The 23,698-nt window shown below is 41.1% G+C and overlaps 1 protein-coding gene across 4 annotated transcripts in view; it reads left to right on the forward strand.

Moving 5' to 3' along the window:
* Window positions 1-23,698, forward strand: part of MALT1 (MALT1 paracaspase) — a 56,748-nt gene that overhangs the window by 26,236 nt on the left and 6,814 nt on the right. For all 4 annotated transcript variants that reach the window (XM_061615440.1, XM_061615450.1, XM_061615458.1 and 1 more), the window contains 5 exons: window positions 5,544-5,576; window positions 11,219-11,422; window positions 15,685-15,862; window positions 21,135-21,209; window positions 22,592-22,719. In XM_061615440.1, coding sequence (XP_061471424.1) covers window positions 5,544-5,576; window positions 11,219-11,422; window positions 15,685-15,862; window positions 21,135-21,209; window positions 22,592-22,719 — 618 coding nt within the window. The remainder of the gene's footprint in view (window positions 1-5,543; window positions 5,577-11,218; window positions 11,423-15,684; window positions 15,863-21,134; window positions 21,210-22,591; window positions 22,720-23,698) is intronic.

Genomic DNA, 23,698 nt, shown 5'->3' on the forward strand with positions numbered 1-23,698 from the left:
ATAGGATAATTTCAAGACTGATAAGTTTTGACATGACCGGCATGTGCCTAATCCAGTAATATAAAGTACCTTATAGAAACCATGCCAACCTAAGCAGGATATATGTAATAAAACATAGCTGTAATTTTTAATTACATATGGGGCAAAACATTGTTTCAGCCCCTAAATCATTTTGAAAAAGTTCTAGAAATCATGGTATTTTTAAGACAGGCACAGCTAGGTAAAAATAAAAAAGGATTTCACAAATGCAATGGAAAACTGGCAATGACCATCTTAAATTAATAGTTTTTACCAATGTGGCTATTTACCTTGAGTGAGATGATAAATTGAACACTTTCCTGTTTTTCTGAACAGATATGCTCTTGTAGATATGCTTTTCAGTGCCTGGTCACAGTTCCAGCAGCCTCCAGGCTCTTGTCTTGCAGCATGGCCTTTCCTATGCTAGAAAATTGCAAAGATTGGATTATTTATTTATATATTACATTTATATACCGTCCCATAGCCGAAGCTCTCTGGGCAGTTTACAGCAATTAAAAACCAATAAAAACCAATATACAAATTTTAAAACACAAAAAACAATTAAAAAATACAATTAAAGAAAAACAATTTAAAAACACATGCTAAAATGCCTGGGAGAAGAGGAAAGTCTTGACCTGGCCCCGAAAAGATAACAGTGTTGGCGCCAGGCGCACCTCATCACACCAGTCATTCCATAATTTGGGGGCCACCACTGAGAAGGCCCTCTCCCTTGTCGCCAGACTCCCAGCTTCCCTTGGAGTAGGCACCCGGAGGAGGGCCTTAGATGTTGAGCATAGTATACGGGTGGGTTCACGTCAGGAGAGGCGGTCCATCAGGTATTGTGGTCCTAAGCTGTGTAAGGCTTTATAGGTTAAAACCACCACCTTGAATCGAGCTTGGAAACATACAGGAAGCCAATGCAAGCAGGCCAGAATCAGTTTTATATGTTCGAACCGTCTGGTTCCTGTTACCAATCTGGCCGCTGAATTTTGCACAAGCTGCAGCTTCCGAACCATCTTCAAAGGCAGCCCCACATAGAGTGCTTTGCAGTAATCTAGTCTGGAGGTTACCAGAGCATGGACAACTGAAGCCAGGTTATCCCTGTCCAGATATGGGCATAGCTGGGCCACCAACCGAAGTTAGTAGAAGGCACTCTGTGCCACCGAGGCTGCCTGAGCCTCAAGTGACAGAGATGGTTCTAGGAGAACCCCCAAGCTACGAACCTGCTCCTTCAGGGGGACAGGTAGAACATCCACCATCCAGTCAGAAGAACCACCCACTAGCAGCATCTCAGTCTTGTCTGGATTGAGCCTCAGCTTATTAGCCTTCATCCAGTCCATAGTCGCAGCCAGGCACTGGTTCAGCACACTGACAGCCTCACCTGAAGAAGATGAAAAGAAGAAATAGAGCTGTGTGTCATCAGCATACTGATGGCAACGCACTCCAAAGCTCTGGATGACCTCACCCAACGGTTTCATGTAGATGTTGAAGAGCATGGGGGACAGAACTGACCCCTGTGGAACCCCATACTGGAGAGTCCAGGGTACTGAGCAGTGTTCCCCGAGCACCACCTTCTGGAGCCGACCAGCCAAGTAGGAGCAGAACCACTGCCATGCAGTCCCTCCCACTCCCAACTCAACCAGTCTTCCCAGAAGGATACCATGGTTGATGGTATCGAAAGCTGCTGAGGGATCAAGGAGAATCAACAGAGTCACTCTCCTCCTGTCTCTCTCCCGACAGAGGTCATCATACAGGGTAACCAAGGCTGTTTCCATGCCAAAACCAGGCCTGAAACCCAACTGAAATGGATGCAGATAATGGTCTCATCCAAGAGTGTCTTGAGCTGGCCTGCCACCATTCATTCAAGGACCTTGCCCAGGAATGGAACATTTGCTACCGGCCTATAGTTATTAAGATTTTCTGGGTCCAGGGAGGGTCTCTTCAGGAGTGGTCTCACTACCACCTCTTTCAGGCAGCCAGGGACCACCCCCTCTCGCAGAGAGGCATTAATCACTTCCCTGGCCCAGCCGGCTGTTCCATCCCTGCTAGCTTTTATTAGCCAAGAAGGGCAAGGATCCAGCACAGAAGTGGCTGCACGAACCTGACCAAGCACCTTGTCAACGTCCTCAAGCTGTACCAACTGAAATTCATCCAAGAAATCGGGACAAGGCTGTGCTCTGGATACCCCGCTTGATTCACCTGCTATAACACTGGAGTCTAAGTTCTGGCAGATGCTAATTTTTATCCTGGAAGCGCCTAGCAAATTCATTACAGCGGGCCTCCGATGGTTCTACCATGTCCTTGGGGCCAGCGTGTAATAGCCCCCGGACAATTCTGAAGAGCTCCGCTGGGTGGCAGATTGATGATTTGATAGTGGCAGCAAAATACTGGGGTTTTTTTTGCTGCCCTCACTGCCCCTAAATATAGCTTATTATAGGCACTTACCAGTGTGTAATTGCATCCACCAGGAGTTCATCTCCATCTGCACTCAAGCCGTCTCCTATATTGTTTCATCGCTCTCAGCTCTGGGGTATACCATGGAGCCGTACGAGCTCTACACAGGAGAGGGTGCTCAGGAGCATTCATGTCATTTCTGTATTCCACATTTCAACCAGGGTTTCAACAGGAGCTCCAGCCCTATCAGCTGGAAAACTCCCCAGAGCCCTTTGGAAGCCATCCGGATCCATTAGTCTCTGGGGGCGGACCAAGATAATAGGTCTCCCACCCTTGTAGAGGGGAAAAGCTGCTGTAAGTCTAAACTTCAGCAAGCAGTGATCTGTCCATGACAGAGGGACTGATGTAAGGCCCCCCACATTCAGATCAGCATCTCCATGTCCAGTTGCAAAAACCAAGTCTAGAGTATGCCCTGCTACATGTGTTGGGCCAATGGCATGTTGGGACAGTCCCATGGTTGTCATGGAAACCATGAAATCCTGAGCCGCCCCAGATAAGGTGGCCTCGGCATGGATGTTGACATCCCCCAGAACCAACAGTCTGGGGGATCTCAACAGTACACCCAAGACCACCTCCGTCAGTTCAGCTAGGGAGTCTGTTGGGCAGTGGGGTGGGCCGTAAACCAACAGAATCCCCAGTCTGTCCCGCTGACCCAACACAAGGTGCAAACACTCCAGACCAGTAGTCACATGGACAGGGTGCTTGCAGAGGGAGATGGAGCTCCTATAGACCAAGCAACCCCCCCTCCCCAACTCTCAGGTCTACCCTGATGCTGAACCAGGTACCCAGGCGGACATAGTTGGGAGAGACTGACTCCTCCCTGCTCACCCACCCAGGTCTCGGTTATACATGCCAGATCGGCTGCCTCATCCACAATTAAATCATGAATGAGGGATATCTTATTATGTACCGATCTGGTGTTTAGGAGCAGCATCCAGAGACCTGAGAGCTGGCTGATAGGGCAACCAACAAAATTGCAGGTGTGGGGAGGACCGGAACAAGGCACAGTCGTTAGCTGCCAGGGTCGTGTTCCCCTTACCGGGCAAGTCCTCCTCACAATGCCATATCTCCCTCTACCCGTCACTATACTAACTGGGGGGCCCTCAAGTCTCCTCACTTGGCTCTGAGTCCTCTCTCCCAGGCACATAACTCAAGACCTGCCAATCCCACAAAAAGCCAGGGAATCTACAAACAGGACTCCGCCAGCTAGCTTATGTATCCCTTCCAGGGAAGGGACAGGTGGACGAAATCAGCAACAGCCAGCTGAGTGCCTGAGGGCCTAGTCCTGCAAGGCTTGGCAACCTGCAGCGCAGAAGTTCAACAGGGAGAGGGCGGTGGTGGTAGCCAAGCAGCAGCAGCAAGCAGACAGGCAGACAGCCGCAGCAGATGGCTCTCCCTCTTCCCTGGGCGATGGTAGTCCCCTTCTTCCTGCAGGCACTGGGTCTCCCCAGTATTGCAATATTATTGCAATATTCTCTATGTGGGGCTGCCATTGAAGGCAACTTGGAAACTGCAACTGGTTGCTTGTAATACTCATATAACTCCTGTTCTAAAACAGTTGCCAGTTTGTTTCTGGGACCAGTGCTTACACTTGTGTATAAAGCCCTAAATGACTCAGGCCTCAAATATCTGAGAGGTCCCCTCCTTCCCTACAGACCCTCTCAGGTGTTAAGGTCAACAGAGGGGGTTTCTGGGTAGTTCTACCACCCTCACAAGTTTGGGGGATGGTGGCCTGGGAGAGAGCATCCTCTGTGGCAGCCCCTAAGTTGTAGAATTCCCTCCCCATAGAGGGGCATCTGGCACCTTCGCTGTACAGTTTTCGGCAAATGCTAAAGATGCAACTCTTTAACCTGGCCTTTGGCCCTTGAGAGGTGTGTTTTCAGGACCCACCCTATTCTTGTGTGTAATTTGTTTTAATTGCATTTAATACTGAATTTTAGACTGCTGTAACCTGCCCTGGGACCTGCTGGTGGAGGATGAACAATAATTGATGATGATGATGTTTGAACCAGAGAGTGAAAACATTTAATGTAATGCAGACTGGTGGGACATTGTTGTGGAGATGCCAGAAATTTGAATTGTGTTGAATCGCTTGTGTTGATGTCACAAGTGGTGCTGAACTTTAATGTCATAGTGACCTAGTCCAATATTTTACCTGGGAGTAAGAAAGGGTGATGGAACGTATAATTTTCTAAATGAATAAAGCAAAACAACAACAACAACCCTTTTGATTATGTACACGGAATTGTTTTATCCAGTCCTGATTGTGATTATAGTCTGCAAATTAATTTAGTTTAGCTCTGTTTGGGTTTTTCCTTATCTTTCTTCTTCTTCTTCTTCTGGATTTGCCTTGCAGTAGCTGGAAAGGGAAAGAGTTGTTGACTTGTTGCTGTGATCATTGTATTGATTTGAAACCATTATTTGCCTGCTGAAAGGTTCTTCAACTTAGAAGTTTAATAACCTTTTTATGTGTGTTGCTATCTATTTTCACACAGGCCATCAACATCTTAAGGCTGGAAACTTAACCTTAAGACAGTGTTTCCTAGCTTTCTTTGCAGCCGTGTCTCTCATTAGGTATAATGGCACTTTGTTTCCAGGATTAGTGAAAACATTTAGGGGGTAATATTCAAGAGTGCTCTTGATTACCTTATTTGGTTCTAGCTTTATACCCGAGACTCTGATTTTTTTTCCATTTTAGGGTGTGTCCAGAAGCTTCCATATGCCTATCAGGGCTTTTTCCCCTTCTTTCCTCTCCCCTGAACAGAAGCCCGTTACCAATATTATATTGCAAATTGCCTTGGAAAGTCCCCTGAATTTCAAATGCATTGTATCCTGCAACATTGGTTGACATAAGAGGACTGGGTGATGGTGTGCTACATGTTCTCAGGATTGTAGCCTGTTTGGTTTTAAATTATATTAGAAATCAGAATACATAAAAATCTGCAAACCATGTTATAGATGAGAAAAAGACCCAAAGACATTTAAAATATAAAAGCTGGAAGAACTTTTTTATTTCTTTAATGTTTGCAAAATGTGACAGCAATAGAACCTTTTCATTTTTTTTTAAACAGATCTTGAAGAACAGTCAACTGAAAGGCAATTTGGTGAGTAGTTTAATGCTTCTTTAGAAACGTGGATGTAATCTCGAGCAGCCTTCCCCAATCTGGTGCTCTCCAGATGTTTTGGACTATAACTTGCATAATTCCTAACCATTAGCTATGATGACTAGGACTGATGGGAGTTGTAGGACAAAGAACTAAAGGGGACCAGGTTCCCTGATCTAGAGAAAGCTGACCAACTCTTGGTTTTCAATACTTTGTACTCCACTAATGTCAACAACATTTCATTCACCAGTTCGCTTAACTCTGTTTTGTCTGAATGGGAAGAAATACTTGGTATAGAAGGCTTTGTGAACAAAAAGAAAAAATCCTGTACACGGTAATATTGCTTCTTGAATATCCCTTTGGTACCTAGTGGATGGTAAAAAAAAATCCACCCAGATATACATGTCTACTGTACTGTAACCAAAAATCTCTATTACTGCATGGGTTTTGTGTTTTTATATGTTGGTGCTGTCATAATTCTTTCAGAATTACAATAAGACTTGTAAAGTTGTCAAAAGTCTGAAATTGGGCTTAAATACACCAGTGAGATTTTATTGCTTTGTTTTAATTGTAAGCCTTCTAATGGCTAAATTAAGCAGTCTCTCTGAGTTTCTTTCAGACAAGGGTAATTTCTTGCTTCATTGCCCAACATGAAATTTTCCCCCTATAGAGGATGTTTGAACCTAAACAGAAAAAGTTCCCCCTAGAATTCAGTTCTTTTCTTAGCAAAGAACGTTCTTAATAAAAGAGATTCAAGTATAGATCTAAACAACAAAAGGTCAGTGGATACTGTTAGCAGAGCACAATGGAAACTATTTGCATGATGGCAGGGCTCCCATGCTGCATGAAATGTCATTGCAGTGGGAAGTATATTATGTTTGCTGTTGGGCCGCTTCAGTTAAGTTACAGAAATTTATCTCTATGGTGTAATGAAGTCGTCCAGATTTGCTACTATAAATTGAATATTAGTACCTTGTCAAATATTCTGGGCTGGTTCACTAGTAAGTGGAACACTCAACCTGAATGTTGGTTCTGCAAGGGTCCCCTGGCAGCCCACCTGCTAGTCACGCAAACTGTATGATTGATGTCTTCATTTAGTTGATCTGGAAGAAAGGTGAAACGAATGCCTGAAGGGCAACTATGTCCACTTCCTCTCCCTGCCCCCCTCCCCCATTACGCCCTTGTCAGAGATAAACGAGAGAGCTGCATGGTGGAGAGAGACAACTGCACACAAATTAGTCCTTGCTTATTTCACCATCTACACAGCCTAGCAATTCATGCAGCAGTATAGTAGTGCTGTAGAGGTTATGTCATATGGTAGGAGGTTATGTCATAATTACATGCTCTTCTGTATTTAAACACATAGAGAGAGAGATACAGAGAAAGCAAACTAACACCCTGTGGAGAGATGAACTAACCTAGTATTCTCTAGTTAGCATTGAGGGTTCTTTTTCACGAGGAGCATACAAATATTAGTTTTTTTCTACCAAAAATGTAGAGTCCGGGACTCCCTAAGTGGGAGAATCACAGCTACCATGCAATCTGTGTAGAACATTCCTAAAGAGAGGTTGAGTAGCTAGACCTGTGCACAGTAATCAAGGAAGTAAGACAAAGACAGCAGTGCACAGGTTTGGTACAGAAACATGATCCCAGTTCATAATTTTTCCCTTCAACAGAAGACAAGTAAGATATTGGATAGAAATTGGAAGCTGAGATTTTCTGTCCTTTTCAGGAGTAGTATTTTAGAAAATTAAATCAGCTTACTGATGGAGGTTGCTGTGGAAGGGATGCAAGTTTTGAATTGTGAATTACCAGGTCAGAGTCTCATCAGTGCGTTGGCATTATCTACTGTACTGAACATCTACCAACATTGCTGTGAAAACTGTATTTGAAAAGGCAAGGGCCTTATGCTGCAAAGCGGAGCTTAGAACTTGAAATTTGTATTCTAAGTATTGATAAACAATGAAAAAAAGCAGACTTTTTCAGTGACATGGCCAATTTGTAAATTCTCAGATGGAAGCAAGAATTTTTGCTGCATTCTGTTCACATTAAGCCAGGCAGTTTGCAGATTGTTGTACTTATTTACAGCTTCTTATGGGATAAGAACAGCTCGAAGATATTATGCTGTCAGCGTAAATAGGCCTGTATTGATGACTCTTTGTTGTACTAGCCCTCTAAACAGGTGGCCATTGAAATCTTGAGTGTGTAAATCATTTGTAACTGTCTCTCGAAAATGGCTTTCATTGTGATAGAGCTTGGCAGATTGTAGTTCATCTATAAATGATCTGTTTGTTTCTAAATTGGCAAGTATAAACAGTAAATTAAATTCAAGGTAAAGAGAACAGCTCGTGAAAGTTCAAAGAAAACTGTCAAATTTTCTTATAATACCTGAGTAATGTCTGAGGATGTTTAAGAACAATATTTTAAACTGACTAGGTAAATATACAGTGTTAAAGGAGCTTCTGATATCTAATGTAAAAAACAGTAATTCTCAGTTCTAATGACATGACAAAGCAATGCAGAGGAAGCTTAACTACGGATTAATATGCTGTCTGAATTGACAAACCATGGTTTGTGATTGACCAGCAACACAGAATTTTATAAACATTGTTTGAAGTGGGTTTGCAAACTGTCATTTGTACTAGCTATGCTCTTGCATAATGTCTGAATTTACAATCTGTTGTTGTAGTTGTGTGCCTTCAAGGCAATTATGACTTATGGCAACCCTATGAATCGGCAACCTCCAATAGCATCTGTTATAAACCACCCTGTTCAGATCTTGTAAGTTCAGGTCTGTGGCTTCCTTTATGGAATCAATCCATCTCTTGTTTGGTCTTCCTCTTTTTCTACTCCCTTCTGTTTTTCCCAGCATTATTGTCTGTTCTAGTGAATCATGTCTTCTCATTATGTGTCCAAAGTATGATAACCTCTGTTGCATTTTGGATACTCTGTTCATAGGGTTTTCATGGTAAGAGGTATTCAGAGGTGCTTTACCATTGCCTTCCTCTGAGTTTGGAAGCATCTTAATCCAGTCCTCTTGGTCTAGACTCTTGATGGCATTGCTCTCAGTTTCTTCAACACTCTCAACCCCCCTCACCATGCTATGAAAAAAATGGACTGCCTTCAAGTCGATTCTGACTTACGGCGACCCTATGAATAGGGTTTTCATGGTAAGTGGTATTCAGAGGGGGTTTACCATTGCTTCCCTCTGAGGCTGAGAGGCAGTGACTGGCCCAAGGTCACCCAGTGAGTTTCATGGCTGTGTGGGGATTTGAATCCTGGTCTCCCAGGTCATAGTCCAGCACCTTAACCACTACACCACGCTATAGTTACAGCCATTTCACCTGTAGGAGCCATTGCACCTAAAGAGTGCAAAGCAGCTTTAAACCACAGTTTGCCTATACATTTGTTTTTTTGTTTTTTTTACAATAATTTTTATTCAAATTTTCATAAAACATACAAAACAAAATCATAAAACATTCAAAGACAAAAAACAAAACAAAACAAAAATGATTAAACAAAAAAATAAAATGTTGACTTCCCATTTGTCGCAGATCAAATCAGTTATAGGTCTACAATATATAACAATCCTGTCTCTTAAATTATATTATAAAATCACTTTCCTCCAGTAGTTATCTTAATTAATCATCAAATCTCATAAACATTACTTTATTCTTTCCACAAAAAGTCAAAGAGAGGTTTCAATTCTTTAAGAAATATATCTATCAATTTTTCTCCTAATAAACATGTCGATTAATCCATCTCGTTAATAATAATAATAATCTTATTGTCATAACCATAGTCCAAATAAACATATCGATTAATCCATCTCATCAAAATCTGTTAGGTCCAATAATTTCAATAGCCATTATTCCATTATCCATATTAATTCCATCTTCCATCTTCAATAGTCCTGTTAAGTCCAGTAATTTCAGTGTCCAATCTTCCATTATCAGTATTCCATAATAATCTTGCTGTCATAACCATAGTCATATAATAAGAGTCTGATGGGAATTTCCTCTATCCCAAATATTTTCTTGCCATCAATTCTGAATAAGTTGCTGAAATATTGTTGTAAAGTCATATCTGTGTTCTTCTTTTTTACAAAATGCACTGGCTCATCTCTTGAGAGTTTTTCCATTGTCACATGGCTGCAGTTAATTCCATATATTTTCTCTATATCAAGCTCCATCACGTCATTCCAGTCCAGAAGATTATCCAAGCCATTGATAACTTTATCTCTAATATCTTCATTAATTTCTTCAGAGATAACGTTAAATTCCAAACAGTAGATTTTATTTCTAATATCCATAAACTCCAGATCTTTTTCCAATTCCACATTTGTTCCAATCTCCAGGGCTTGTATCTTCCCTTTATTTTTTCTTTTCTCATCTCTGATCTCATTCTCCTCTCTCACAGGATCCCCTATTTCTTTAAGCTCCTGCGTCATTTTGCTCAGTTCAGTTTTCAGCTCCTTACTGCCCTGTCGCAGGGTTTGTTTCGTTATCTCAATCTCATCCATTATTTTCTGAAACATAGTTACTTCCAGATTCTCAGCCACTTTCTTTGCCATTTTTAAAACCACGAAAACAAAACAAAACAAAAATAAAGAAGAACCACTTCTTATTTCAGCAACAATTGGGTTAATATTCCAGGCTTGATGACATCACAGTATAAACAGAGCAGCCTGCCTTATCTCTCTATGTTCAAGAATACAAAACAAATTTAGTTCCCAGCATCAAAACAGTTAGTGGCGTCGTGAAGAAGCAGATTCGTCAAAATAAAATAGACCAAAAAGAGAATAGTCCCAGACAATATAATGTTCCTCGGAATAGAAATCCCTCTTCCGTTTATATCTTTAGAATGCACTTCCAGGACAGCTTTTTGCAATAGAAACAGAGATAAGCTGTTAATTTCGTGAATTAACAGAGAAGAGTTATAGCTCACCCAGAAGTTCTTTAAAGCTGATTCATTTGACAAATCTCTTTTTGCTGCAACAATTTAAACCAAGTAAAAAAAATAATAGAAGGAAGGGTGCTTGCCTGTTAGTCCGTTTTCTCTTTGAAGAAAAGATAAACGTATCGCATTAATCAGATAGAGCTTGTTCGGAAGTCCGTCCGGCATTGCTGGCTGGACCTTTTCTCATAAATTAATGAAATCCAGTCCTCCCAACAAAAACAGGCTTTTGAGGTTGATCTCTACGTTTCTCCCTGCCCGGGAGAAATTTCATCAGTCAAAAAAAAAAAATGTTCTGACTGATTTATATCTGAATAAGCTTCTTTTGAGGCGGGAGCCCGTCTCAAAAGCAGGCACAAGCGAAGTCATCCTTCCCGGAAGTCCTAGTTTGCCTATACATGTGGAAGCTCAAAGCACGGTTTGGATAATAAACTATGGTTAACACAAAGTCATGGTTTGACGTAATGACTTAATTCAGTCTAAAATTCCTTGTCCTCTACTACTCTGGTACATCTCATAAGATGGAACAACACGTTACACCTTTTCTACATGGGACGTACTCACCATGTAAGAAAGTATGTAATCTTGACTATGGCTCAGCATGCGTATGACTTGCTGTGGGCAAACCCTGAAAATGCTGTCCTATACAGAAACCTGTATAGTTTTCTTTTCTTTTCTTTTTGCAGCGATAGACAAAGTGGCTCTGCTGATGGGCAACATGAACTATTACAATCATCCCAAGCTCAAGGCTCCATTGGTGGATGTTTATGAACTGACCAACTTGCTGAGGCAGCTGGACTTCAAAGTGGTTTCCTTGCTGGATCTTACTGAACCTGAGATGCGGAATGCAGTAAATGAATTCTTATTGCTCCTGGACAAAGGGGTATATGGTAAGAACTAGTAGTATGACAACCTGTCACGTTGATTGTCAGAATGCACTACTTTATTTTTCCCATTCCAAATTACCTTGTCTTATATACTTATAAACCAAAGCTCCTACATTTTATATAAAGGTTATTCTTTTTTCATGCTTGAAAAACTGGGAAATGTATGTTGCATTAATTTTAGCTGCAGTACTCAGTTTTTTTTTTTTTTTTTAAGTTCCATGGGGATTCAGAAGGCTGCTGGCCTGGATGACTAACTGCCGTCCTGATTATGTTAGTTGAAGATGGTGGTGATTACTACTACTGCTACATTTATATCCTACCTTTCCTCTAAGGAGTGCAAGGTGGTGTACAAACATGGTTCTCCCCTTCCTGATTTTATCCTCACAACAACCCTGTGAGGTAAGTTAGGATGAGAGACAGTAAGCGGACCAAGATCACCCAGTGAGCTTCATAGCCAGGCTGAGATTTGAACCCTATTCTCCCAGATCCCAGTCCAACACACTTAGCTACATCACACTGGCTCTCAACAGCTATCCTAGAAGAGCCACTATACCACACTGGCTCTCACACTAGTCTAGAATATTATTGAGGCTAACCATACTAAGCTGCCATGAGCTGACTCAGATCACTGGTCTATTTTAGTCCAGTACCATCTGCTACACCTGACACGCCAAGGTTTGGGACGGGGTCTTTCCCAGACTTGCTACCTGAGATTTAAGTAGAGATGCCAGGGACTGAACAACCATTGTGCTATGACGTCCATTGGAAAATATATGAAGTGGTCTCATAATGAGCTCATATAGCCAAAGTTTGCCCTGCCTGACTGGCAATAGTTCTCCAGGATCTGTCTTTCCCATAACCTTTTCCTTTCCTTGGAGGCACCAGAGTTTGAACCTGGGACCTTCTATGTGCAAAGCACATGCTCAGCCACTGATCTTCCCACTCCTACTTGTTAGTTGTGTAAAATGCTCTGTGTGTCTTCCTTCCCACTAGTATTTATTTTTCATGAAAACTATTTATTGCAGGTATTTATGGGGAGGGTGAAGCCAGCATCTGATGGTGTTAAGTGGGGGCAAGCAGTTGTTAAATTGGATGTGTCTCTGCAACAGGTGCCAAGACAAGGTGAAATTATTGTAGAGTGAGACTTTTTCATTGATGATAGCTGATGCATGGTTCATTTTGTATTGGCTAAACTGACAGTCAGAATGCTTTTTGCCCTTGATATGCCTGAGCCAAGGGTCACAATGACAGGAAGATTTATTGGAGCAGCACGACTGTCCACAGACTTTGTGACAGCAGCATGCTTTGCCATTTCATTTTTTTTAGTGTTAGCTTGTTGGGCACATTTGGGTTAGTTACAGCTGTAGAGCTATGACTTCACACTGATGAGGCTTTAAATCACAAACTACATCCACATCTAAAATCCATACACTCCTTTCCACATTTAAATCATCATAATCTCATGATTAGAACTCTGTAATGCACTGTTTGTAGGGCTATCTTTGTGCTGGGATTGGAAGCTGCAGCTAGTACAATATGCAGCTCCTAGGTTGCTTAGTAGGACACCCAGCTTTACAAATTTTACACCACTATAGAAACACCTGCACTGGTGGCCTATTAGCTACTAATCCAAGTTCAAGATTTTATTGTTGACGTTTAAGGCCTCAAACAACCAGGATACCTATGAAGAGCTCTGCAGGATAGGCTAAAGTCCCATCTAGTCCAGCATCCTGTTCTCACAGTGGCTTACCAGATGCTTATGGGAAGCCTACAAGCAGGACCTGAGTGCAACAGCACTCTCCCCTCGTGGGTTTGTCAGCAGGCCTCCTCCCCCTATATGGACCCAGATCTTTCAAGGAGCACTCACCCTCTGGAATGCCCTCCCTTGGGTAATTTGTGAGCAGGAGACAGTAATGACCTTTAAATGTCTTTTAAAAACTTTCACGTTTATCCAAACTTTTCTGGACTCTTGGCTGAATTAATTTTAATTATCTGTTTTGTACACTGCTTGGCTCATTGCTTTGAATTTAATCTTGTTTGATCTTTAATCTGTTTGTTATTGCTGTAGTTGTGTTCTTTTTATGTAAGCCAGTTATCTTGTGCACTCAGTTCTGGGTCTGTAGCTATAACACTGGGAATGAGTCACATTGTCTCTGCCACAATGCCCTACATCAGTAGTTTCTGAACTTTTTTCCCCCACAGACCACTTGAAAATTGCCATGGGACATGGTGAACTACTTAATGATTTTTCTGCCTATCAGCGCAATTGTAATTCCCTGTGCTAGATAGTGTATGATTTTTAATTGTATTTTTATCGCTTCTTTTATTTCTTATATATTGCATTCCATAGAATTCAAATAGTAATTCAATAAAATACAATATAAGAAAAAAGCAAAGCAATTAAAATACAATTATAAATCAATATGACTATTGAATGTGATGGATGTGCTATCTCCCATAGTCAACCACCAATTCACAGACACGCCACAGACCACCTGCATGAAGCTCATGGTCCACTAATGGTCCATAGACCATAGTTTGGGAACCTCTGTCCTAGTTCCACGTTTACAGCCCAAAGTAGGTCTGGTTCTTAGTTGTTTACATAGTCATTTTTTGAGTTGTGAAGAAAAAAAGAGAATTATCTCAAAGAAGCTAGAAAGGATGAATGTTTAAAATTAAAAATAAACATCCATCCTTTCTAGCATCTTTGAGATAATTCTCTTTTTTGTTCACTTCACTGGATGCTTCCTGGTTTGTTTGTGTATGTGTTTGAGTAGTAATTTTTGAATGTTTGTGGAACATTTAAAATATGCTTTCTGTGTACACATCACTAATTCTGTACTGCAGGTGGGGAGAGCCTATATTGCTGGACTACAGCTCCCTCCAGATGTTGCTGGACTACAGCTCCCATTAGTCCTGACCTGGCTGGGGCTGATGGGAGTTGTAGTCCAACATCTGAATGTCCACAGGTTCCCCACCCATGCTTTATTGCATTTTAGTAGGCTCAGTTGCAAACTCAAGAGGCCTTGTTACAGTCTCTGTTCCAGACACTCATGATGCTTGCCATGATATTGTATCTGCTCATTATTGCCAGGAAAGTTGTTCTTTGAAAAACAAAGTGCAAAACAGATAAAGTTTAATGCTGCAGCTTTCATCACGTCAGTGTGTCATATAATAAATATATACTACTATAAGTGCAATGATTTGAAACGAATGCTGATGAAAGTTAAAGAGGAAAGCACAAAAGCAGGGCTACAGTTGAACGTCAAAAAGACTAAAGTAATGACAACAGAAGATTTAGGCAACTTTACAGTTGACAATGAGGACATTAAACTTGTCAAGGATTATCAATACCTTGGCACAGTCATTAAGCAAAATGGAGACAATAGTCAAGAAATCAGAAGAAGGCTTGGACTGGGGAGGGCAGCTGTGAGAGAACTAGAAAAGGTCCTCAAATGTAAAGATGTATCACTGAACACTAAAGTCAGGATCATTCAGACCATGGTATTTCTGATCTCTATGTATGCATGTGAAAGTTGGACAGTGAAAAAAGCTGATAAGAGAAAAATCAACTCCTTTGAAATGTGGTGTTGGAGGAGAGCTTTGTGGATACCATGGACTGCAAAAAAGACCAATAATTGGGTGTTAGAACAAAATAAACCAGAACTGCCACTAGAAGCTAAAATGATGAAACTGAGGTTATCATACTTTGGACACATCATGAGAAGACACGATTCATTAGAAAAGATAATAATGCTTGGAAAAACAGAAGGAAGTAGAAAAAGAGGAAGTCCAAACAAGAGATGGATTGATTCCATAAAGGAAGCCACAGACCTGAACTTACAAGATCTGAACAGGGTGGTTCATGACAGATGCTCTTGGAGGTCACTGATTCATAGGGTCGCCATAAGACGTAGTCGACTTGGAGGCACATAACAACAACAACTATAAGTGCATCTCAGTGAAGAAGGCTGCTGCCCACATTATCCAAGGAATGGGGAAATGGGAGCACATTCAACATCTGCTGCATCAAGTGTGCTGCAAGGCAAGACGGAGCTTGGCTAAGATAGCCAGGCCTGCCCTCCTTTTGGCAAGTGTGATTTTGAGAATATAAAAACCTACTTTACCTGAAGGCAGATTGCTGATCCATCTAGTTCAGTATTGCCACTGCCAGGTTGTTTTCTCTGGAACTTAAATTAAATGAATTATTTTGCTTAATGTAATAGTTAAAAACAATTTTAACTGTGTGTTTTGTTTCCACCCAGGTTTATTATATTATGCTGGCCATGGCTATGAAAACTATGGTAACAGTTTTATGGTTCCTATTGATGCCCCAAATCCCTATCGAGCTGCAAACTGTCTATGTGTACAAAACATTCTCAAACTGATGCAAGAAAAGGATACTGGCCTCAATGTTTTTTTACTGGATATGTGCCGAAAAAGGTATGAAATTGCTTTCATCACCTCCCTGATAGATCAAGGCTCAAGAAGCTATGTTGGCTCTACAGAAAGAGTCACATGGAACAGCTGAAAGATTAACTCTTACTAAGTTAACCACCTGTATGCAAGTTTCACAGCCTTTCAGTCTTCTTCTCCAGGCTTGGGAGATAAGAACAAGATCAAAATCATAGGGAAATGGTTGCATGGTCATGTTTGACTGTTGGATCAATCTCTAGGATCTGAGAACAAAGCTGTAAAGAGATAATAATAATAGCTTTTACTTCAAGCCCCCCTCCCACTTTCCTTGCCTATGAGGATTAAGTCTTCAAAGTTCTGTACAGGCAGATCCTAGCTGCTGTTTACGTAGGCATTATGTATAGCCCAGCTCTAGCTGTTGTTCCACCCAGGTTTCACAGAAATCTAATAAGTTACAGGGTTGATAGTCCAAAGAAAGATTATATATTTAAAGAGCTTGTGTGTCAGATTTCAAGGCATTCGGCTTTGAGTGCTTTGTAACAGCATCACTGCTCTTCCCTAATTCTATAGAGAAAGCTGTACATTCCAACCATGCAAAAATCAGAGACTTCTGTGCCTACACATCTCTCCATCCAATGCCAAACAAGAGGCGTGGATCACAGGCATGGATTCAAGGACATATTCCAGCCAGTATAAATTCACTGGCATACTCTATGCCATAAGATCAGATCAGATTGCTCTTTTCAGGACAAATATATATGTTTAGATGAAGTGACAATAATTTAGGCTACAACAAAGTTCTACAACAAAGTTGCACAAATGTTCTACAACAAAGGCTCTTACCATATATGGAGTGAGAAACGCCAGACGTCGAAGCTGGATTCAGAAAGGGAAGAGGTACCAGAGATCATATAGCAAACATATGTTGGATAATGGAATGGACCAAGGAATTTCAGAAGGAAATCGCCCTGTGCTTTATAGATTACAGCAAAGCCTTTGATTGTGTAGATCATGAAAACTATGGAATGCTTTAAAAGAAATGGGGGTGCCACGACATCTGATTGTCCTGATGTGCAACCTATACTCTGGACAAGACGCTACTGTAAGGACAGAATATGGAGAAACTGATTGGTTCCCAATCGGAAATGGTGTGAGATGGGGTGTATTTTATCACCCTATTTATTTAATCTATACACAGAACGTATCATACGAAAAGCAGGATTGGACCAAGATGAAGGAGGTGTGAAAATTGGAGGGAGAAATATCAATAATTTAAGATATGCAGATGATACCATACTACTAGCAGAAACCAGTAATGATTTGAAACGAATGCTGATGAAAGTGAAAGAGGAAAGCACAAAAGCAGGACTACAGCTGAATGTCAAGACAACTAAAGTAATGACAACAGAAGATTTATGTAACTTTAAAGTTGATAACGAGGACATTGAATTTGACAAGCATTATCAATACCTCAGCACAGCCATTAACTAAAATGGAGACAGTAGTCAAGAAATCAGGGAGGGCAGCTATGAGAGAACTAGAAAAGGTCCTCAAATGCAAAGATGTATCACTGAACACTAAAGTCAGGATCATTCAGATCATGGTATTCCCAATCTCTATGTATGGATGTGAAAGTTGGACAGTGAAAAAAGCAGATAAGAGAAAAATCAACTCATTTGAAATGTGATGTTGGAGCAGAGCTTTGTGCATACCCAGGACTGGAAAAATGACAAATAATTGGGTGTTAGAACAAATTAAACCAGAACTGCCACTAGAAGCTAAAATGATAAAACTGAGGTTATCATACTTTGGACACATCATGAGAAGACACGATTCATTAGAAAAGATAATAATGCTTGGAAAAACAGAAGGAAGTAGAAAAAGAGGAAGTCCAAACAAGAGATGGATTGATTCCATAAAGGAAGCCACAGACCTGAACTTACAAGATCTGAACAGGGTGGTTCATGACAGATGCTCTTGGAGGTCACTGATTCATAGGGTCGCCATAAGACATAGTCGACTTGGAGGCACATAACAACAACAACTATAAGTGCATCTCAGTGAAGAAGGCTGCTGCCCACATTATCCAAGGAATGGGGAAATGGGAGCACATTCAACATCTGCTGCATCAAGTGTGCTGCAAGGCAAGACGGAGCTTGGCTAAGATAGCCAGGCCTGCCCTCCTTTTGGCAAGTGTGATTTTGAGAATATAAAAACCTACTTTACCTGAAGGCAGATTGCTGATCCATCTAGTTCAGTATTGCCACTGCCAGGTTGTTTTCTCTGGAACTTAAATTAAATGAATTAACATAACAACAACAACAATTTAGGCTATGGAATCTCCTTCCTTGGCGGCTTCCAAAGAAACCCTGTTGGGGACACTTGTATAGCCCCACTGGGGTCCTACACAACCTTTTTTAAACCTTAGCCTGTTTGCTTATTTTGTTTTATAAAAGTATTTATATACCACCCTCTCATAAAAGATAAGGTTAGTGTAGAGCATAAAGAACTATTAAAAGCAGTACGAAACAATCATTAAAATGACTAGTTACTCAAGAAAATGTTAAAGAACTGCATAGACCTGTTGGCATAAAAAAGAAATCTACAAGAGACACCTGAACGTCAACAGCAAGGATGCCTGCTGAATCTCTGCTGGAAGAGGGACCCATAGCTACATGCTCAACTTCTAGATGAGGCCAGTTGGGAACAACTAACAGTACTTCTCCAGATGATCTCGGTGATCGAGCCAAAATATTGTTGGCTTGTGTGCGTTGTTGTGTGAAACAGCATACATTACGTTGGAGTTAAGTTGAGCAAGAAACTTCTTCAGAGCATGTTAAGAGTCTTTATTGAAAGACATTAAGGCCAGAGGCTTAAGAGTAAATACATGTAGAGATTCTTCAGTCACCCCCCTTCTGGTACATCTCTCTCCATAGATAAACACAAAAGACAGCCTCTCAGCTCAGAGGCATAATTCAGAAGAAAACAACACATAGACTCTGTTAGAACTTTCCCAGTCGCTATCAGATGGCTACCATAGCAACGACCCTGGCAGTCTGTTCCCAGACAGAGCATAGACATAACTCCCCCTTAACCACAGTTACGTCTTCAACCTTGCAGGCTTCATGGAAAACTACTAGAGACAGTAATGCCTACTGGTCACCAGCCCAACAAATATAAAGGCTCAAGGGGTCCTTAAAATATCCTGGACCAAGTTGTTCAGGGCTTCTTGTTGGTACCTATTACCATAATTTGGTCTCCTGAAAATAAGGACAACCTAAGGCAGATGGAGGTGATATCGGCAAGGCTGGCCCCCTTGCCAGTGAATGCACAGGTCGAGGGTTCTTGCTTTCTCCCTTCCTCTGTATCTACATAGAGTCCTTGTATGTCAAACGTCAGTTTGCCTAAGCTCACAGGTTATCAATAGCAGTCATCTAGTGCAGGCGGAGAATAGAGGAGACCCAACTCAAGGATTCTTGAGTCTTGGGAGGTACCAGAAATGTTCTGTTTGGGAGTCAGACTTCAGACAGCAGAACAGTCTTTATAATATATGCTATTTATTCACATCTTTCACACTACAACTAAAAAAAACCCTTCTAGGTGGCCTTAAACATCATTGCAGAAACAGAAAAATAGGAATACATATCATCATGAAGGAAGTCAAATACTCTGAAGGCACATCTTAGTTAAAACAAGTTACAGTAGATGAAGGACTGAGTTAAACTCTTAAGTCATATTACAGAGCCAATGTTACAAAGTACATGGGAATACACGTCATAATACATCACGCATCAGATGTCATGGGTGGAATAGATGGATGGTTCTCCTGCTTTCTTCGATCCCCTCCCCCACTCCAGCAAAGCTGAGGGGTCCTGAGTTCTATAAAACCTGGCCTTTTATACTCTTTCTTATCAAAGAGAAGACTTGTTCCCATGGCCTTATCAATTATGCTGCCTACTAGAGGCGGCACTAGCAGCCTTCCTGCCTTCTAGAGATGGCAGGCATGTCTAGTGTCAACAACTGGTTGCTTAACTGTCTGCAGCCATGCCATATAAGGAGTTCCTCTTAAAAGAGCCGGAAAGTGTTGGCTGACTGCCCAGACATCTTATATGTACGTATGTTCCAGCTGCCTTCATAGGAAAATTACAGCTTTAGTCAGGAGACGGAGGCAAGGGGGGCAGTTTTAAACTACTCCTTTTCTACCTATTTGGCTTTTATGCATAAAGCAGACTTTATAAGCTTTTTCAGCAAATCTTAAGCATATTCTAAGCTATATAAGTAAATATAAGCAGGTGTAAATGATTTCAGCACATTTTATGCATATTACAAGCCAATATCTGGGCTGGCCCGTTACGGAGGACTTGGAAGGGAAAAGCTGGAGCAAGGCACAAGAAGAGGCCAATATCTTTCAGTTGATGTCTCATGCAAAACCTGGAAGTATCGGGCAAGCACCACAAGTGAGGCTCCGGCTACGTTCTAGCTGGTATGGCCAGTCGAAAGACTGGCTTAACATTGATGAAATGTTGGGAGTTTCTTTTCTTCACTGTGGTTGCTGAAGAGGGCTTTCAACCTTTACTTATTATTTGTTAGATATATTTAGACCGCCTCTCAAGGCCAAGATAGTCTTCTCAAGGCGGTTCACAAGATAAAATAATTATAAAACAGGTTGCAACTCAGATACACAATAATAAGCTCCTAAAAACAATTCACTTTGAAATCAGAGGCAAGAATTGTAATTGCAGTATTAAGAACATAGACAAGCATCATTGTCAGTTAAAAGTAGAGGCAAATAATTAGCTATTTAAAGTCCATTTAAAACCAGTCACTGTATATAATACCAAATGGCTTGCAAGACCAGTTCTCCAATTCTATGCTTTAGGACAGTGGGGAAAACCTATGGCCTGCCAGATGTTGTTAGCCTTCAGCTCCTGTTATCCCTTTGACCATGCTAGCTGAGGCAAAAAGAAGTTGGGGCCCAACAACATCAGGAGAGCCACAGGTTCTACATCCCTGATTTAGGACTGTTCTCTTAAGAATGAGGGAAAACACTCATTTAGCTGCAACATTAGAGGCTCATGAATGTTGATGGAAGCAGTTTGCACTGATACACTGAAGCAAATATGTTTAGCTCTCTGTTGATTAATTTGTTCAATAAATGGCAGGATGTAGAAAATAAATATTTCTTTATATGTAGGTTTCTATCTATATAATAATGTCATGATTTGGATGTAAAAGCACTTTGTTTTATCATGCTCCAGATATAGATTCTTCTGATCTTGTATTCTTATGTTTATTGAAGGAATGAATATGATAATACTGTTCTCATCTTGGATGCCCTGAAGGTTACAGCTAACATTGTTTTTGGATATGCCACGTAAGGATAATTATTTTACACATGTATTTCATGTTTTTTTTAAAAGAATAACAATGTAGATTCTGACCTTCTAACAAAATAATCCATTATATAAAAAGAAAAGAGAGAAGGGAGATGGAGAATATATGGACAAGAATCTGCTTGTGCTTTTCATCACTAAGTCTTATGATTTCGTTTTTGGATAAAATAACTTTCTTGTGATCCTAACTGTCGTTTAAATCCTTTACATGCTATGAGTGTTTTCAGGAATTAGGTCCTGGATAGGACTTTCAACCTGGTATAATGTATGTGTGTGCCTGTCTCTTGCTGCTCACCATAAGAAGAAGAATTGGGCTGTACTGTGCTATCTGAATGCAGGATCTGCTTGGCTACCTGATCAAAAACCCAGTTCAAAGGCAGACTGGGGTGATGAAAGAGGTGCTGCATTTAGATAAATTTGGAATGCCTCACTTCATTAACTAGGGAGGAAAAGAGCACATGAGGTTAAAGTTCTTACTAAATCAAGAATTCTCACCTGAATATGACACCTGAACCAGAGCTAAATTATCTTTATTTCGCAGAAGGAATAATAGGCCCTGATCAGATGTTATTTTCAGGTGAGTGAATCTATGGGGTGGGTTCACCTTCAACTCTATCCATTGAAGCTGTTGATTCTCAGAACTCTTTATGACGCCCTATTCCATGTTGCTGATGCAGCCGCACATGTAATTACATACTCAAAGGGAATCTTGATTTATCCAAGATTCCCCTCTTGCGTAGTGGAGCTCTGCTTGTGCATGTCAGTATGCACATAGAGACTGTTCTCATGTGTGCCAAATGTGCAAATGACCAGGCGGATATGGTGATCAGGTGTGGCAGGAGATGGAGGCTAGCATCAGGGGGATTGTCTGAGACTGTCTTATGTATTTTCAGAACTTATAATTTCTAAATCTCTCCGATAGCATCGAGAACTTGCAGTTAGTAGTCCCAGTATTTATGCAGTACAGTCTTAAACATGTTTGTTCAGAAGTAAGGCCCTCTGGTCTCGGAGTGTGGCGTACTCCCATGGAGATATACAAAGAATTGCAGCTGCAATTACTCTACACCTGGAATACTACTTGGCTTAAAGAATCAGGGTTCCTAACCTGTAAAGATTTGCTTCCTAGGAAACTGACCTTATTTTGGCAGAGCATAGATTTGTGAGCAAACAATAATATTTTTAGATCTTAATGTTTCTTGTAAACATATATGTGGATACTTTATTGTGACATATGAAGAGTTTTCAGTATCCTGTAAAGTTTTTTTAAAAAACAAAAAAAAAAGCAGTGTTTTGCCTTCTGTTGTACAACAGTGATACTTTCTCACCCATCTTATGACTCTGTTGTTGTTAATATATGTTAAAGTTGCCAAGGAGCAGAAGCTTTTGAAATTCAGCAGTCTGGGTTAGCGAATGGGATTTTCGTGAAGTTCTTGAAGGAACGCTTGTTAGAGGACAAGAAGATTACTGTGCTGCTTGATGGTGTAGCAGAAGGTAAGGGAGCCCAGTGAGAAATAAATATACCTGAGCCACTAGGGAACTTCAGTTGATTATGGTTGTAGCTCATCAAGAGAACCAGTGTTGTGCAGCATTCGCACTGATTAGGACTGGGGAGACTGGATTAAAATCCCACATAGCCATAAACTCGCTGAGTGACTCTCAGCCAATCACTATCTGTCAGCCTAATCTACCTAACCCAGAGAGCCACTGTGGTGTAGTGGTTAAGGTGTTGGACTACGACCTGGGATACCAGGGTTCGAATCCCCACATAGCCATGAAGCTCAATGGGTGACCTTGGGCCAGTCACTGCCTCTCAGCCTCACGAAAACCCTATTCACAGGGTCGCCATAAGTCAGAATCGACTTGAAGGCAGTACATTTACATTTTTTTAACCTACCTAACCTACCTTGTGAGGGTAAAATGGAAGGGAGAGAAGAATGTATGCCACTTTGAGCTCCTTGAGGGGAAAGACAGAATACCAATTTTGTAAGTAAAAAGTGTAGAACACTTTCTTTGCACATTTGAGGTCTTTGCAGCAAGCTACATGTTATGCATAAATGCATGTAAGAACCAATATGCTTTTTTTATATAGCTAAAAGCAGTCCTAGGAGGCTGCTTTTTAACAGAGGTTGCAAGTGGGGGGGAGGGTATATGCACACACATGCTTTACCCTTTCCTTGCCAAATACTTTTCTGCCCCAAATCCCTCACCCCAAAACTGCATTTTACCAGATGAGGATATATAATAGATACCAACTAACCTTTATAAGTATTCACCAGGGATCGCCATGCCTATCAGCTGTAATACTGCCTGATTCCTATACATCCTTACTCCCTCAGGATGCCTGCAAATGCATTGGGGCAGAGAGGGGAGATTAAATCAATGGAGCATGCCTGCTTCAGTAGGCACAGAGTGATAGACACATCAGAAACAGTTATGTAATTTCTAAAGGCACACTTTCTCTCACAGCCCT

This window comes from Rhineura floridana, chromosome 1 (genome assembly GCF_030035675.1).
Source record: "Rhineura floridana isolate rRhiFlo1 chromosome 1, rRhiFlo1.hap2, whole genome shotgun sequence".
NCBI classification, from domain to species: Eukaryota; Metazoa; Chordata; class Lepidosauria; order Squamata; family Rhineuridae; genus Rhineura; species Rhineura floridana.